Here is a 13,433-nt window from a genome sequence, read left to right on the forward strand (position 1 = left end):
ATTTATTCTATAAAGCCAGTATTACAATATTAGAACCAGAGTAAGACATCACGAGAAAACTACAAGCCAAATGCCTCATTAGTGTATAGGCAAAAATCCTCCTTAACAAAACATTAGTAAATAGAATTCAGCATTATATTAAAAAAATCATAAACCGGGGCGCCTGGGTGGCTCAGTGGGTTAAGCCACTGCCTTCGGCTCAGGTCATGATCTCAGGGTCCTGGGATCGAGCCCCGCATCGGGCTCTCTGCTCAGTGGGGAGCCTGCTTCCTCCTATCTCTCTCTGCCTGTCTCTCTGCCTACTTGTGATCTCTCTCTGTCAAATAAATAAATAAAATCTTAAAAAAAAAAAAATCATAAACCATGACCAAGTGAGGTTTAGCCTATGAATACACAGGTATTTTAACATTTGAATAGTTAATATAATCTACTATATTAACAGATTTAAGAAAAATCACATAATCACCTTAATACAGAACATGCATTCTGACAAAATTCAACACCCATTCATGATAAAAAGTCCCAGAAAACTAGTAATAGAAAATTTCCTCAACTTGATAAAGAACACCTACGAAAATCTACACCTGACCTCATACTGGATGGTGAAGGACAATACTTTTTCGCCTAAGATCAGCAACAAGTCAAGAATGTCCATTCTCATCATCACTATTCAACACAGCATTGGAAATCCTCACCAATGCAATAAGGCAAGAGAAGAAAATAAAGGCATACAAATCAGAAAAAAAAAAAACTAAGGTTGTCTTTATTTGCAGATGACATGTTTATATGGATAATCCCAAGGAATTTACAAAAACAAAAACAAAACTCCTAGCAGTAATAAATTAATTTAGCAAGGTACAAGACTGACACACAAAAATCAATTGTGTGTCTATATGCTAACAATATATGAATTAAAAATACAATGCCACCGGGCACCTGGGTGGCTCAGTGGGTTAAAGCCTCTGCCTTTGGCTCAGGTCATGATCCCAGGGTCCTGGGATTGAGCCCCACATTGGGCTCTCTGCTCAGCAGGGAGCCTGCTTCCTCCTCTCTCTCTCTTTCTCTCTCTCTCTCTCTCTCTGCCTGCCTCTCTGCCTACTTGTGATTTGTCTATCAAATAAATAAATAAAAATTAAAAAAAAATACAGTGCCACCTACAATTGCTCAAAAAATGGGGGATACTTAGGTATAAATCTAATAAAGCTTGTATAGGACTTGTTAGCTGAAACCCACAAAAATGGTAATGGAAGATAATGAAGAATATATAAAGAGAAATGCCATATTCATCAACTGAATAGTAAAGATGGTCAATTCTCTCCAAATTAATATACAGATTTCACACAATTCCTAAAAAAAAAAATCCCAGGAGGATTTTCTGTGCATAGAGGCCAGGTTATCTAAAATGTAAATGGAAAGGCAAAGAAACTAAAGTACCTAATTGGGGGGGGGGGGAATTATTCTACCCGATATAAAGATTTACTCCATAACTAGTATAATCAAGAGCACATGGTATTAGTGGACAGATAAATATATAAATCAATGGAATGAATAGAGAACCCAAGGCCAAGTGGAACCAAAAAATGCATCAGTTGAAATTTAGCCAACTTGTTTTCTAACAAAGGAGCAAAACCAATTCAATGGAGGGAGGACAGTCATTCCAACAAATAGTGCTTAAGCAGCTAGATATTCATAGGCCAAAACTGAACCTCAACCTACATCTCATTCTTTTTTCAAAAATTAATGTAGAATGGATCATAGATTTAAATGTAAAACATAAAACTGTAAAAATTTTAGAAAATCATGCAGAAGAACATCTTTGAAACCTATGACTCCATGAATGATTTTTAGACCTGACACCAATCCATGAACAAACAACAAAGCACATCCATGAAAATAAATAAATAAATAAATTGGAACTAATCAAAACTGCAAACTTTGGCATTACAAAAGATCCCAGTGAAAATGATGTCTAGACAAGCTACAGGTTGGGAGGAAACAGCCACAAACCATGTATCTGACAACAGGATTCATATCTAGAATGTATCTCAAGAATTCTCAAATTGTGGTAATAAAAAAAAAATAGATAAAAATGAACAGAAAAAAGCCAATCTCATACAATCACATATTTTATGATACTATTTCTAGAACATTTCAAAGCATCAAAATGATAGAAATTATCAACAACTGAGTAGTTGCCAGGGGTCAGTGATTCTGGGGGGTGATGATATCAGGGTAGTATAAAAGAGATCTTTGTGGCAATAGGCAAATTCTGCATCTTAATTGCTGTATTGGCTACATATATCTACACATACGGTAAAATGACACACACCATACCAATGCCATTTTCCTGGCTTTGATACTGTACTCTAATTAAGATACAATCACGGGGATACTGGTATAGAATACACAGAACTACTCCATACTCCATACGATCTTTGCAATTGTCTGTGATTTCTATAATTATTTCAAAATACAGAGTTAAAAAAAAAAACTCTACTTGAAGGTCCATTTAAAAAGAAGCATAGAAATTTGATTTTGAAAAGCTTAGTAGCACGTAACTAACCATATGAATTGCATATCTGCCTTCAAAATCTCACTTTTCATTCTCTAAAATTTACATGTAATTAAGCATAGACTTTTTCCATGTGTATTCAAGAGTAGTTCTGAAAGGTGATCCAACTAAATGTGGAAAGGAAACCACCTAAATGTGCTGCCCAAAAGAGGGGAGTTTCAAAATGCATTTGCTCTGCTCCTGTGAGAAATATATTCCCGAACTCCATCATTAGTGTTAAGAAGCAACAGCTATGATTAACCTGTTACATTAATAATTATGTACCCCGGTGTCTTAATAGTTAATAACTACAATTTCCCAGTGTCTTCCCCATCATGGAGTATATGCTGCTGAGTCTCTCAAAGCAGAGAAACACACGCAACAGAGGAGTACGGCACAGGCTTCCCACAAGAGGGCAGCAGCCAACCAAGTTTTAAAACCTGGAAGGCAGGGAAATCCTCTAACTAGGAAATGACAAAGGACCGAAGATTTTTAAATATGTAAGTTTATAAATATATAAACCGGTCTTATTAACACAAGTGGAAATGTTTTCTTTTATCTTTCATGAAGGTTTCCCCACCACCGTTCCACACCTCCAGACAAAAATCTAAAGAAAAAACTATATAATCTGTAGACAGATTCCACATCTTTGAACATAGTTTTGTTTCAAAGGCCTAGTTTATGTTTTAACTACCACATCTTAAAATGACTAGTTTAGAGCAGGGTTTAACAAACTACAGCCCTTAGGACAAATCTAGCCAACTGCCTGTTTATTTGGTTTTTTTTTTGTTTGTTTGTTTTATTATTTATGAGCTTAGAATGGTTTTTGTATTTTTAGGGGTTATACTTTAAATGGTTATATAAGTACTTATACACTCTCCCTGATTTTACCTCTTGATCCTTACAGTCAAAAATATCCTCAAGGTAAAGCAAATGAACAAATCCATCAAAATAGTTTGCTATATATTCCTATACCAAACATTAATATTATAATAAAAGGTGAGGTATTATCATAATATCAACTTCATGTAAACTGAAAATCAAATGAGTATATGCCTAAAATAAAAGCTGTATAATGGGTTCTCTAAAGCAAAATAAAAAGAAGCTACAATTTCTGTATTTGGTGACACTTGATATTTATACCCAGGATTTTCTATTCCAAACTAATGAGAAGTTTGAAATCCATGTTAATCTCCAAAATATATCTGATGCATCTAATCTGTCCTTAAAACCATAACCACCCCTGAATCTTAATATCATCTTTTGTCTATATTGGGCTATCTCAAAATCAGCCTATGATGACATTATGGACGTAATAACTCATGTAGAAAGGCCGTCCTGCCACACTGGAGGAACACGTCAGAGCACGCCAGCCTTCGCAAGTACTGCCACTGTAGCTACGACCTTTCAAAACGCCTACAGACCTTGATAAATGCCCCCCAGGAAGAAAAATCATCCCCACTCAGAAGCACTGATCTGGACTGGTCATCCCCAAAATGAGTGTGCATGTACTCAGGGCATGTGCCGGAAAATATTAAAATTTCTACTTACATATTTTTAGATCTATTTATATATTTAGTGAATGTGCATGAAGAAAACTCTGTTACATTGTGGAGAGGAGCAGAGTCAAAGAGCTTTGGAAGCAACTGGCAAAGGCTTTCCAGTTGTTCTCTCTATTCTGCTTCTCAAATCATTTTATACATCAGTCAGATAATTTTTTCAACATAAATGAAATCATGAAAACCTTCGATGACTCAAACACTCAGAAGAAGATGCCATCTCCCTACCTGCATGGCCCTTAAGTTCCCACTGGCCTGGCCCGGATTCCTCAACCTCATCTCACCCACGCCCTTCGCTCTGCACCACACCCGCAGCTCGGCACAGCTCATCCGCCTCACTCTCCAGGGAGGAGCAGATTCAGGGCAACCCACTAAAAGGAGGGCTTGTGATTTCAGACTCCAACTTCACATACAAGTGACAGTCAACCCTAAGGCAGGAGATTAAAAACTTAAAAACTGACTTGGTAGAGCATCTCAGTACAGAAAAACCATTCCGGGAAGTGGCACACAGCTGTGTGTCGCAACAGGGGGAGGTCAGCACTGGGTTATTTCACACACAGTTAAAACAAAGGGCTCGCAAGGCAGCGCTTTCATTACCAAGCGCAGTGCTGTCAAATGGGACTTCCTGCCAGGGCGGAAATGCTGGGTGTTCGGCGGGGCTGGCACCAGTCACGGGCAGCCACCGAACACCTGAAATGTGGCTAGAGTGACTGAGGAACTAACTTTTTAATTTTAATTCATTTAAATGAATTAACTTTTCCCAGATTACTTAAGAATCAGGATTAAACCATCGCACGTGTCTATGGCTACCAGATGGGACAGCACAGATCGAGAGGATTTACACAGAGGAAATCCCTGGTCTTCAGAGGAAGCTGGATAAATGCTGCAGTCTTATGTCACTCTACTATGAAATTTCAGAATTTTAAGGCTCTTTAAATTTGAGGGAGAAAAAATCGTATCATGAAAACTGAAATCACTTTTCTTTAAAATGGCCGCTCCGCTTGCCATTTTCTTTAAAATACGCCCAATATATTTTCTTTTTTTTTTTTTTTTAAAGATTTTATTTATTTGACAGAGAGAGATCACAAGTAGGAAGAGAGGCAGGCAGAGAGAAGGAGGAAGCAGGCTCCCTGCTGAGCAGAGAGCCGGATGCGGGACTCGATCCCAGGGCCCTGAGATCATGACCTGAGCAGAAGGCAGCGGCTTAACCCACTGAGCCACCCAGGCGCCCCGCCCAATACATTTTCAAAAGATCCATTAAACTCCGGTTCAAGTTGTTGTAATTTAACACCATACCATATACTTCCAAACTGATAAATACTTACACATTGTCTTCCAGACAGATTTTGGGTCCCACCACATTGGCCGCTCCGCTTGCCATTTTAAAAGCAAAATGCTTCTCAGGGCATGCTTTTGAGATTCCACATTTATATCTGGGAGGTTTTGTAGCTTTAGGGAGAAATTTTTTAAAAAAAGTATTAGTAGACTCTAATCAGTTTGTTTCCTATCTTAAACCACAAAGAGCATTATGTAAAAACAAATACATATCTTAAAATACATGTCTTTCTTTTCCCCTGAGGGTTTCAAAGAACCACAAAACAAACAAAATGAAAAACAGAACTTCCTAGGAAACAAGCTAATAATTGACATAAATGAAACAAGCAATTGATCCTGATGAAGGTAAATGTATTTTTCTCTAATTTTTTTATTTTTTAAGAGTTTTAAATTTAATTTAGTTAACAAGGTTACATCAGTTCCAGGGGTATAACACAGTGATTCAACAATCCTCTATGTTATTATGCTAAGCTCACAGGTGTAGCTACCATCTGTCACCAGACAACACTAACAAAATAGAACTGATTATATTCTCAACACTATAGCTTTTATGCCTCTGGCTTGTTCATTTTTAAACTCGGAGTGTATTTCTCCTATTCCTTTTCACCCTTTTTTGCCCATCCTCCAACCATCTCCCTTCTAATTATTTTTAAGTTTATTTTTAAAATTCAGGATGGGGAGGGGCACCTGGGTGGCACAATCAGTCAAGCAACAGACTCTCGGTTTCAGTTCAGGTCATGATCTCAGGGTCTTGAGGCTAAGCCCCGCATAGGGCTCTGCGCTCAGCCGGGAGTCTGCTTACGATTCTTTCTCCCTCTCCCTCTACTCCTCCTGCTCGTGCTTGCTCTCTTTCTCTTTCTCCCTCTTATATAAAGTACATCTTTTAACACAAATTCAGTATGGGGGAGGTTTTGAATTGCTGCTTGACATTTCTAGTCCATATACTCACAACGCATGGTTAACTCTAGAATGAGTAAAAAGCCTGACACATCACTGAATACCTGCTCATGTTCTACTTCTAACAAGGAATTCTTCTTTCACACATTTTCTGTACTTATATACCACCGAAACTAAAAACACTAATAAAACAAAACATCCATTATGAATACTGTTCTATACCAAGAATGTTGAGTGGTCCAGTCAAACAGCATCCTTGTAACTTAAAAAGTTTTAACTCAATTTTGCTCAAGCTGAAATCTCTCCATTGTTTGAATACAAGTCCTCATATGCCTAAGATAAAACAGAATAAACCATATGCAAAATATTTAAATGAAATACTTACAACGTGCAGCTGTGTCCAATGCTGACCTTGCTAGGAAAAAAAGAAAAGGTTTTCTTTGTTAGAAGGAATAAAGCTACTGTCAAGGGTTCACTTTTTAAACATATTTGGAACTAACAGACTCATAAAAATGAAAGTGCCTGAATTTTTGCTCGGTATACAATAAAAAAAAAAACCAGAATATATCCCTCTAGAGAAAAAATGTGAAAGTAACTACAAAACTCATTAAAAACAATTATTCAGAGGAATTACGGATGGTAGTATTTTATTACTGATAGAACATTTTATTCTTTCTTTACATTTTATTTTTATTTCTAGTTATAATTTAAATCCGTATCAGAAAGATACCTTACAAACTTAATTTCTTTTTAAATTTCTTTTTAAAATTTTCCCAGCTTTCTTGAGACATAATCAACATAGAACACTGTGTAAGTTTAGGCATACCATATGCTGACCTGATACATCTATCAACTGCAAAATGATAACCAGTATAGTATTAGCTACCACCTCCTTCCCTTCACACAGTTACCAATTCTTTCTTGTGGAGAGAATATTTAAGATCTACTCTCTAATCAACATTCACATATATGATACAGTAATATCGGCTGTGATCACCATGCTACATTAGAGATCCCAAACTTGTTAATCTTATAACTGGGAGTTTGGACCCTTTGGGCGAAGTCTCCCCCGTACCTCCCTTCCAACCCCTGCTAACCACCATTTTACTGTTTCTCTGAGTTTGTCCTTTTTAGATTTCACATGTAACTGATATCACACACTATTTCAAACTTCCCTTTAAATGACCTTAAATATACACTCAGTAACTAGTATGGTGTTGTGTATACATGCACATAAAATCCTGGAGAATATACATGAACTTATCTCAGTGGTTAGGCTAGGAGATTCGGGGGATGGGGAACACAAGAGGGATGGTGGTAGTGAGTTTAATTTCTCTAGAATAGAAATGTATTAGGCATAATAAACAAAATAAGGTCAACTACTAAGACTTTTATAATTTATCAGTTCAAGGAAGCCAGAACCCTATGATTAAATCTTAACTTCAATGCAGTAGATCTCAACATGGCCATCTATACTTAGAGCTTTTTAAGAGCACTAACATCTGATCCCAGCCTAGGGGATAACAGTTCAAATCATCAATAATACTGTGGGCAGCCACTTCCTGATTTGGCTAATGAGTATGTGGTGTCACAAATATTTGTCAGCTGTTTGACTATAAATAGCCCCTGGGTTTTTAGTTCTGTACTATTTTAGATAATTGAGAACTTCCTCTAAGTCCAGAACTCAAACTGAAGAACAGAAAGTTAAAGCTGAAAAATAATATGTAAATGTTTAAAAAGGGTTGAAAATGACCAAGTAAATGAAGGCTCGTTAACTCTATAAAACACTCAGAATATTATGCACCACTGAAATCATAAAGGCATGGGGTTACCATGGGGTAACATGGAGAAAGTCTAATGCATGAAATAAAGCAAAAAACACAAGCCTTATCTAGAAGTACAAAAAGTATTCATGGATAAGGACAAAGGCCTGAAGAAAAAAAAATTACTTAGTAAATTAGAGTGCTGGGACTACTAGGCTCATTCTTTTAATTTCCTTAATTATGTCATAAAAGTAAGGGAAACATCAATTCTAGAGATCACCTGGTCCAACGCTCTCACTTTTGTAAACAAGAAAATAAAAGCCCAAAGAGAGATTAGCAGCATAAACACTAGATATTCTCAACTTCACTTTGGCCTGAACAAACACATATCATCAGACACAGGTGTTAAGATATTTACCGAAAAACACTGTTCAAATCAGAAATTCTGGTCTGCTTAACTTATGGTAACAAGATACAAGAAAGACAGTGGGATTAGAACAGAGGTAATAAAACAGAGCTCATTCATATATGCTGGGTGCTCTTACAACGTGCAGCTGTGTAAGAGCTGTATTTTTGCCTGTATTACTGATTCAATCATCATCCCTGTTTCAAAGAGAAAGAAACTGGGGACTGAGAGAGAGGTTTGCTGATTTGATTTGTTTCAAGTCATAATTAATAACTGGCAGAGATCGTTTTTTTTTTTTTTAAGATTTTATTTATTTATTTATTTGACAGACAGAGATCACAAGTAGGCAGAGAGGCAGGCAGAGAGAGAGAGGAAGGGAAGCAGGCTCCCTGCTTGTCAGAGAGCCCCATGTGGGGCTCTATCCCAAGACGCTGGGATCATGACCTGAGCCGAAGGCAGAGGCTTTCACCCACTGAGCCACCCAGGCACCCCCAGAAATAATTTTCAAAGTCCTATTTCACTCTAGCACTCAAACTCATGCTGCATCACAAAATGGGAAATGTCCGAGGTCCTCTGATCACATGCATAAAAACTGCTAGTCCTGCTCAGAGCAGGAAGCCAGAACAGGGAGCTTTCAGAACAACCCTTCTGATGGCAGATGATTCAAGACTCCCAGGGCAAAGGGCAAGGGCAAGGATGCTGCTACAGTATGCAGCAGCTAGAACAAAGGTTAATGACTGTGGGTTTGAAACAAGTAGACCAGTTCAGAACAACTAAGGAAGCAACACTGACGGGACTTGCGAACAGACCAGACAGAGGGATGATGGAAAGAGAGAAATCAATTTACCTCTTGGACACTTGGCTTTAGAAGTCTTCATTTATTCATTCACATGAACCAATGAATAAAAACACCATGTCTGCACTCAGATGCTCATAGCTTAGTGAGGAGACAGGGGTAGGGAAAGAGTCTGTGTTGGCCCTGTCAATTTTAGATACTTGGAGAAGATCCAAGTGGGAAAGTCTCAAACCCAGCTCTAAATGAGATCTGGGATGAAGATACCAACAGGAAAGTTGACAAAGAATAAGGCTACCCAGAGAAGTCACTGGATTTAAAGTCAGGGGGCTGAGGACAGAATTCAGAGACATCAATAATCAACTAACGCCCAGAGAAGAGTGTGGCTGAGCAAAGGGAGGTAGAAGAAAAGTCAGGGATGAGCCTGTAACATGGTCAAACTAGTTTGCTTGTAAAATTTGAGATTAAAAAAAAAGAGAGGGATAAATGCTACTTAATTCAAAAAATGTTACTGGGATAAGATTTAGGGAAAACCAGTTTCTTAATCATCAGGCTTTTTAAATACATAACTTCACCTCCATTTACTTTGTGTAAGAGTAAAGAGAAAAGATGCTAAAGGTTTAAAAAAAAACAAAAACAAAACAAGAAACAGGGGAACTTGGGTGGCTCAGTCAGTTAGGCACCCAAATCTTGATTTCAGCTCAGGGCATCCACAATCTCCTGAGATCGAGCCCTGCTGGGCTCCACACTCAGCTCAAGTCCTCCTGAGATTCTTTCTCCCTCTGTACCTCCGCCACTACACTGCACACGCACGCTCTCTCTCTCTCTCTCTCTCTTTCAATAAATAAATAAATAAAATATATATATATATATATATATATATATATATATATAAATAAATAAAATCTTTAAATAACAAACAACTCTTGGAAAGACTGTTCTTTCCAGACTGGATGAAAACTAATTTTTATCTTTTATCAAAACCAAAAGCCCTCTACTAAGCCTGCAATTCTGAGAATTTTAACACCTAAGAGCCAAACAAGTCAATTTTCACAAATAAAACAGGATGTTCTCCACATTAGAGTACAAGCACAGCATGTCAGCAAAAATCCCTCCTTCCCTGCAACTTGTATTCCTCCATCTACCTTGACAGCTTTAATTCTTAATTTCTTTCAATGTATGCAACTTTTCACTTTAAGGAACAATAATAAACACTTTTTTATTTGGTTTGCATTTTTTTAAGTTTAAAAATTTTATATTTTAAGAAAATAAACAGCCAGGCACCATTTTATTTTTAATGTGGAAAACTGATCATAAATAATTCAAGATTAAATTGCATCAAGATAAACTGAACTTTTATATGGTTAAGATATAAGGTATCTTTGGAAAGCTAAAGAAGCTCACTGCTGAATTTTTTACGTTAACTGAATTTAATTTTAATTACCGGTTGTTTTTACAGCTTATATGATCGTTGAACATTTCTTAAAAAATAATTTAAAATGACTGAAAAACAAAGGTCTCCAATATCTGTGAAATAAGTACCATATCAAGTAGAATCTGAACACTTACTTTCTTCAAGAAAAAGTTAATGGCTTAATCATTACTATCTACTCCTAATCGGATAAGCTGAGAAAATGAATTCACTTAGAATTTTCTTTTCAGATTTGGGTTTCATCAGTGAATACTGTTCAACAAGTCAAGCTACAGAAATCAGGACGATTTCATACTTTAGTTTTTAATAATGTCAAGTAATTGAGGTTTATACCACTTCAATGGTTTAAATCTGAAAAGGTAAAGATAAATCAACTCAACAGAACTTCAATAGAACAGTAAGTACTCTAGTTATATATACAAAAATAATTCAGAATGTGTTTAATACATTCACTAGTTGTTAAGTATCTATGCTGAATATTAACACTGTTAAAATGCAATCATTACTAAAACACACATGTTGTTTCCACATTGATATCTTGGTTGTGACATTGTAGATCGCTTGTTTGCTAGATGTCACCAGTATGAGAAACTATGTAAGATCCTAGGCAGGATCGCTACGTATTACGTCTCACGAATGCATGTGCATCTACCCACAATTATCTCAAAAGGTTGTGTGAAAAACTTGTTTTTTAAAAAATCATAATGTATTTTAGTAATCTCAACTAATTGTGAGAACACTTTTCATTCTTCCATTCTAGAATTAAGTTCATTTTTTCTATAACAGCACTATCCAATCAACCTGAATCTAAATTTATAAAACTATCAAGTAAGCTATTATATCCACACAGGGGGGAAAAAAAAAGGAAAAATTCACCACCAAAAGAACTATTATAGTTCACCTCACGGGAGGGGCAGACCCACCAGTATACTGATTATAGAAACAATTCTAATGTTGAGTTAAACTTATCAATCATCCTTTGGTAAATTGAGTTCGATGCCAAGCAAATGGCAAAGACAACCCTACCTCCATCTTTGCTCAATTAATTCTATGATGAGAATTAAAATACAACAAATTAAATTTTCAACAACTCAATAAATTGGAATCCAGTAAGGTTTTGTGGATACAGTGTATGACTTCAGCTATGATACCAAAATAAGCCATCTGCCCTAAGAAAGTGCAAATCCACTACCTAAAACACACAATAAAACCTTACAGATTCCCCAAATTAGGAAAAATCAAAATGAAAATTAAGAGATAACTATCCTACTTAAGTAGCTCAGCCTCTGTTCATAGCTGACTATCAGAGGCCTTTCAACTATTATAGTTTTAAATGAATCCCACTTTGGAAATACTGTTCCTCCCCACATAAAAATCCTAATCCTCAAATAAAAATCCTCAAAAAAACTACATTCATTCTCCATTCGATCAGCGTGTACCGTCTACGTGCACAGCCCAGCATGAGAGCCGGGTGAAGCATCAAGGTGTTACTGCCCTTAAGAGTCATTCTCTAAGAAGGGTAAACAGATACATGGAAAATAAATGACATTATTCTACGTAAGGCAGAATAAAATCAGTGCCGAATTGAGACATAAATACTATGCATTAGGAACTAACAGTTCAAAAAAGAAGTTACACATTCTAATAGGAAAAGAGGGGAGATTCAAATCTAATTTATCTCAAAAGGGGCATTTATGCAGTTCTGAGAAAAGAGAAGGATTAACGGAGGAAGGGGGAGCTGAGAAAGACGGACGGAGTGAGGAACAGGCAGAAGCAAGGCTGGGGTGTGTGTCTACGGACACTGTGCTGACCCTGACCCGTGGTGCAGGGAGTGAGAGGCACGGGGTGAGGAGGGGAGGGGCAGAGAACAGGTGAGAAGGGCTGAGGCAGGTTGAGGGTGCGACATCCTAAGCAGAGACTCTGATTTTACTCTCCAGTCGTCGGAAGTGCTAAAGGTTCATGACTATTAAGAGAACTGCTCTGGCAGCGATGAAACAGGCAGATACCACGGACGAGACACAGACATGGAACATCCCTGTGATGTTTCACCAGACGGTCTGGACTGGAGATGAAGAGCCAAACTAGGGCAAGCGCTGGCTGGGGCTTCACCCGAGACTCTTCTCTGAAAACAGTGGGCCTTTTCTCAAAGTAGATTTTTTAATATGCACCAATGGTCCCATTGTCTCCCTTCTTTTTTTTTCTTTTTTTAATTTTTTTTTATTAACAAATAATGTATTATTTGCCCCAGGGGTACAGGTCTGTGAATCATCAGGCTTACTACGCACTTCCCAGCACTCACCATAGCACATACCTTCCCCAATGTCCATAACCCAACCACCCTCTCCCGACCCACCCCCACAGCTCCCAGCAACCCTCAGTTTGTTTTGTGAGAGGAAGAGTCTCTTAAGGTTTGTCTCCCTGCCGATCCCATCTTGTTTCATTTTTTCCTTCCCTACCCCCCAAGCTTCCCACTTTGCCTCTCAAATTCCTCACTGCCTCCCTTCTTTCAAGGACCCTCTGTTTCTTGTTTGTTTAGTCTCATCCATGGACATGTAATTCCCTGAATCTTTGCCCAAAGCCTACAGACAAGTGAGTCTCTACATTACTTCAAAATAGAAAAAAACATTCAACGTGCTTCTGCCTCAAGCTACCACTCCATAATCTTCTTCCCTTACCATCAATCTTTCTTAGCTGACC

At 37.5% G+C, this 13,433-nt stretch overlaps 1 protein-coding gene across 2 annotated transcripts in view; it reads right to left on the minus strand.

The window, feature by feature from the left end:
- The window catches only part of FAM3C (FAM3 metabolism regulating signaling molecule C), a 53,313-nt gene that overhangs the window by 21,609 nt on the left and 18,271 nt on the right, over positions 1 to 13,433 (minus strand). For both annotated transcript variants that reach the window (XM_004741888.3, XM_004741889.3), the window contains exons 4-5: positions 6,728 to 6,757; positions 5,436 to 5,559 (exon numbers count right to left, since the gene is read on the minus strand). In XM_004741888.3, coding sequence (XP_004741945.1) covers positions 5,436 to 5,559; positions 6,728 to 6,757 — 154 coding nt within the window. The remainder of the gene's footprint in view (positions 1 to 5,435; positions 5,560 to 6,727; positions 6,758 to 13,433) is intronic.

This window comes from Mustela putorius, unplaced genomic scaffold (assembly GCF_011764305.1).
Source record: "Mustela putorius furo isolate JIRA1106 unplaced genomic scaffold, ASM1176430v1.1 tig00003845_pilon_pilon_pilon, whole genome shotgun sequence".
In the NCBI taxonomy this organism is placed as follows: Eukaryota; Metazoa; Chordata; class Mammalia; order Carnivora; family Mustelidae; genus Mustela; species Mustela putorius.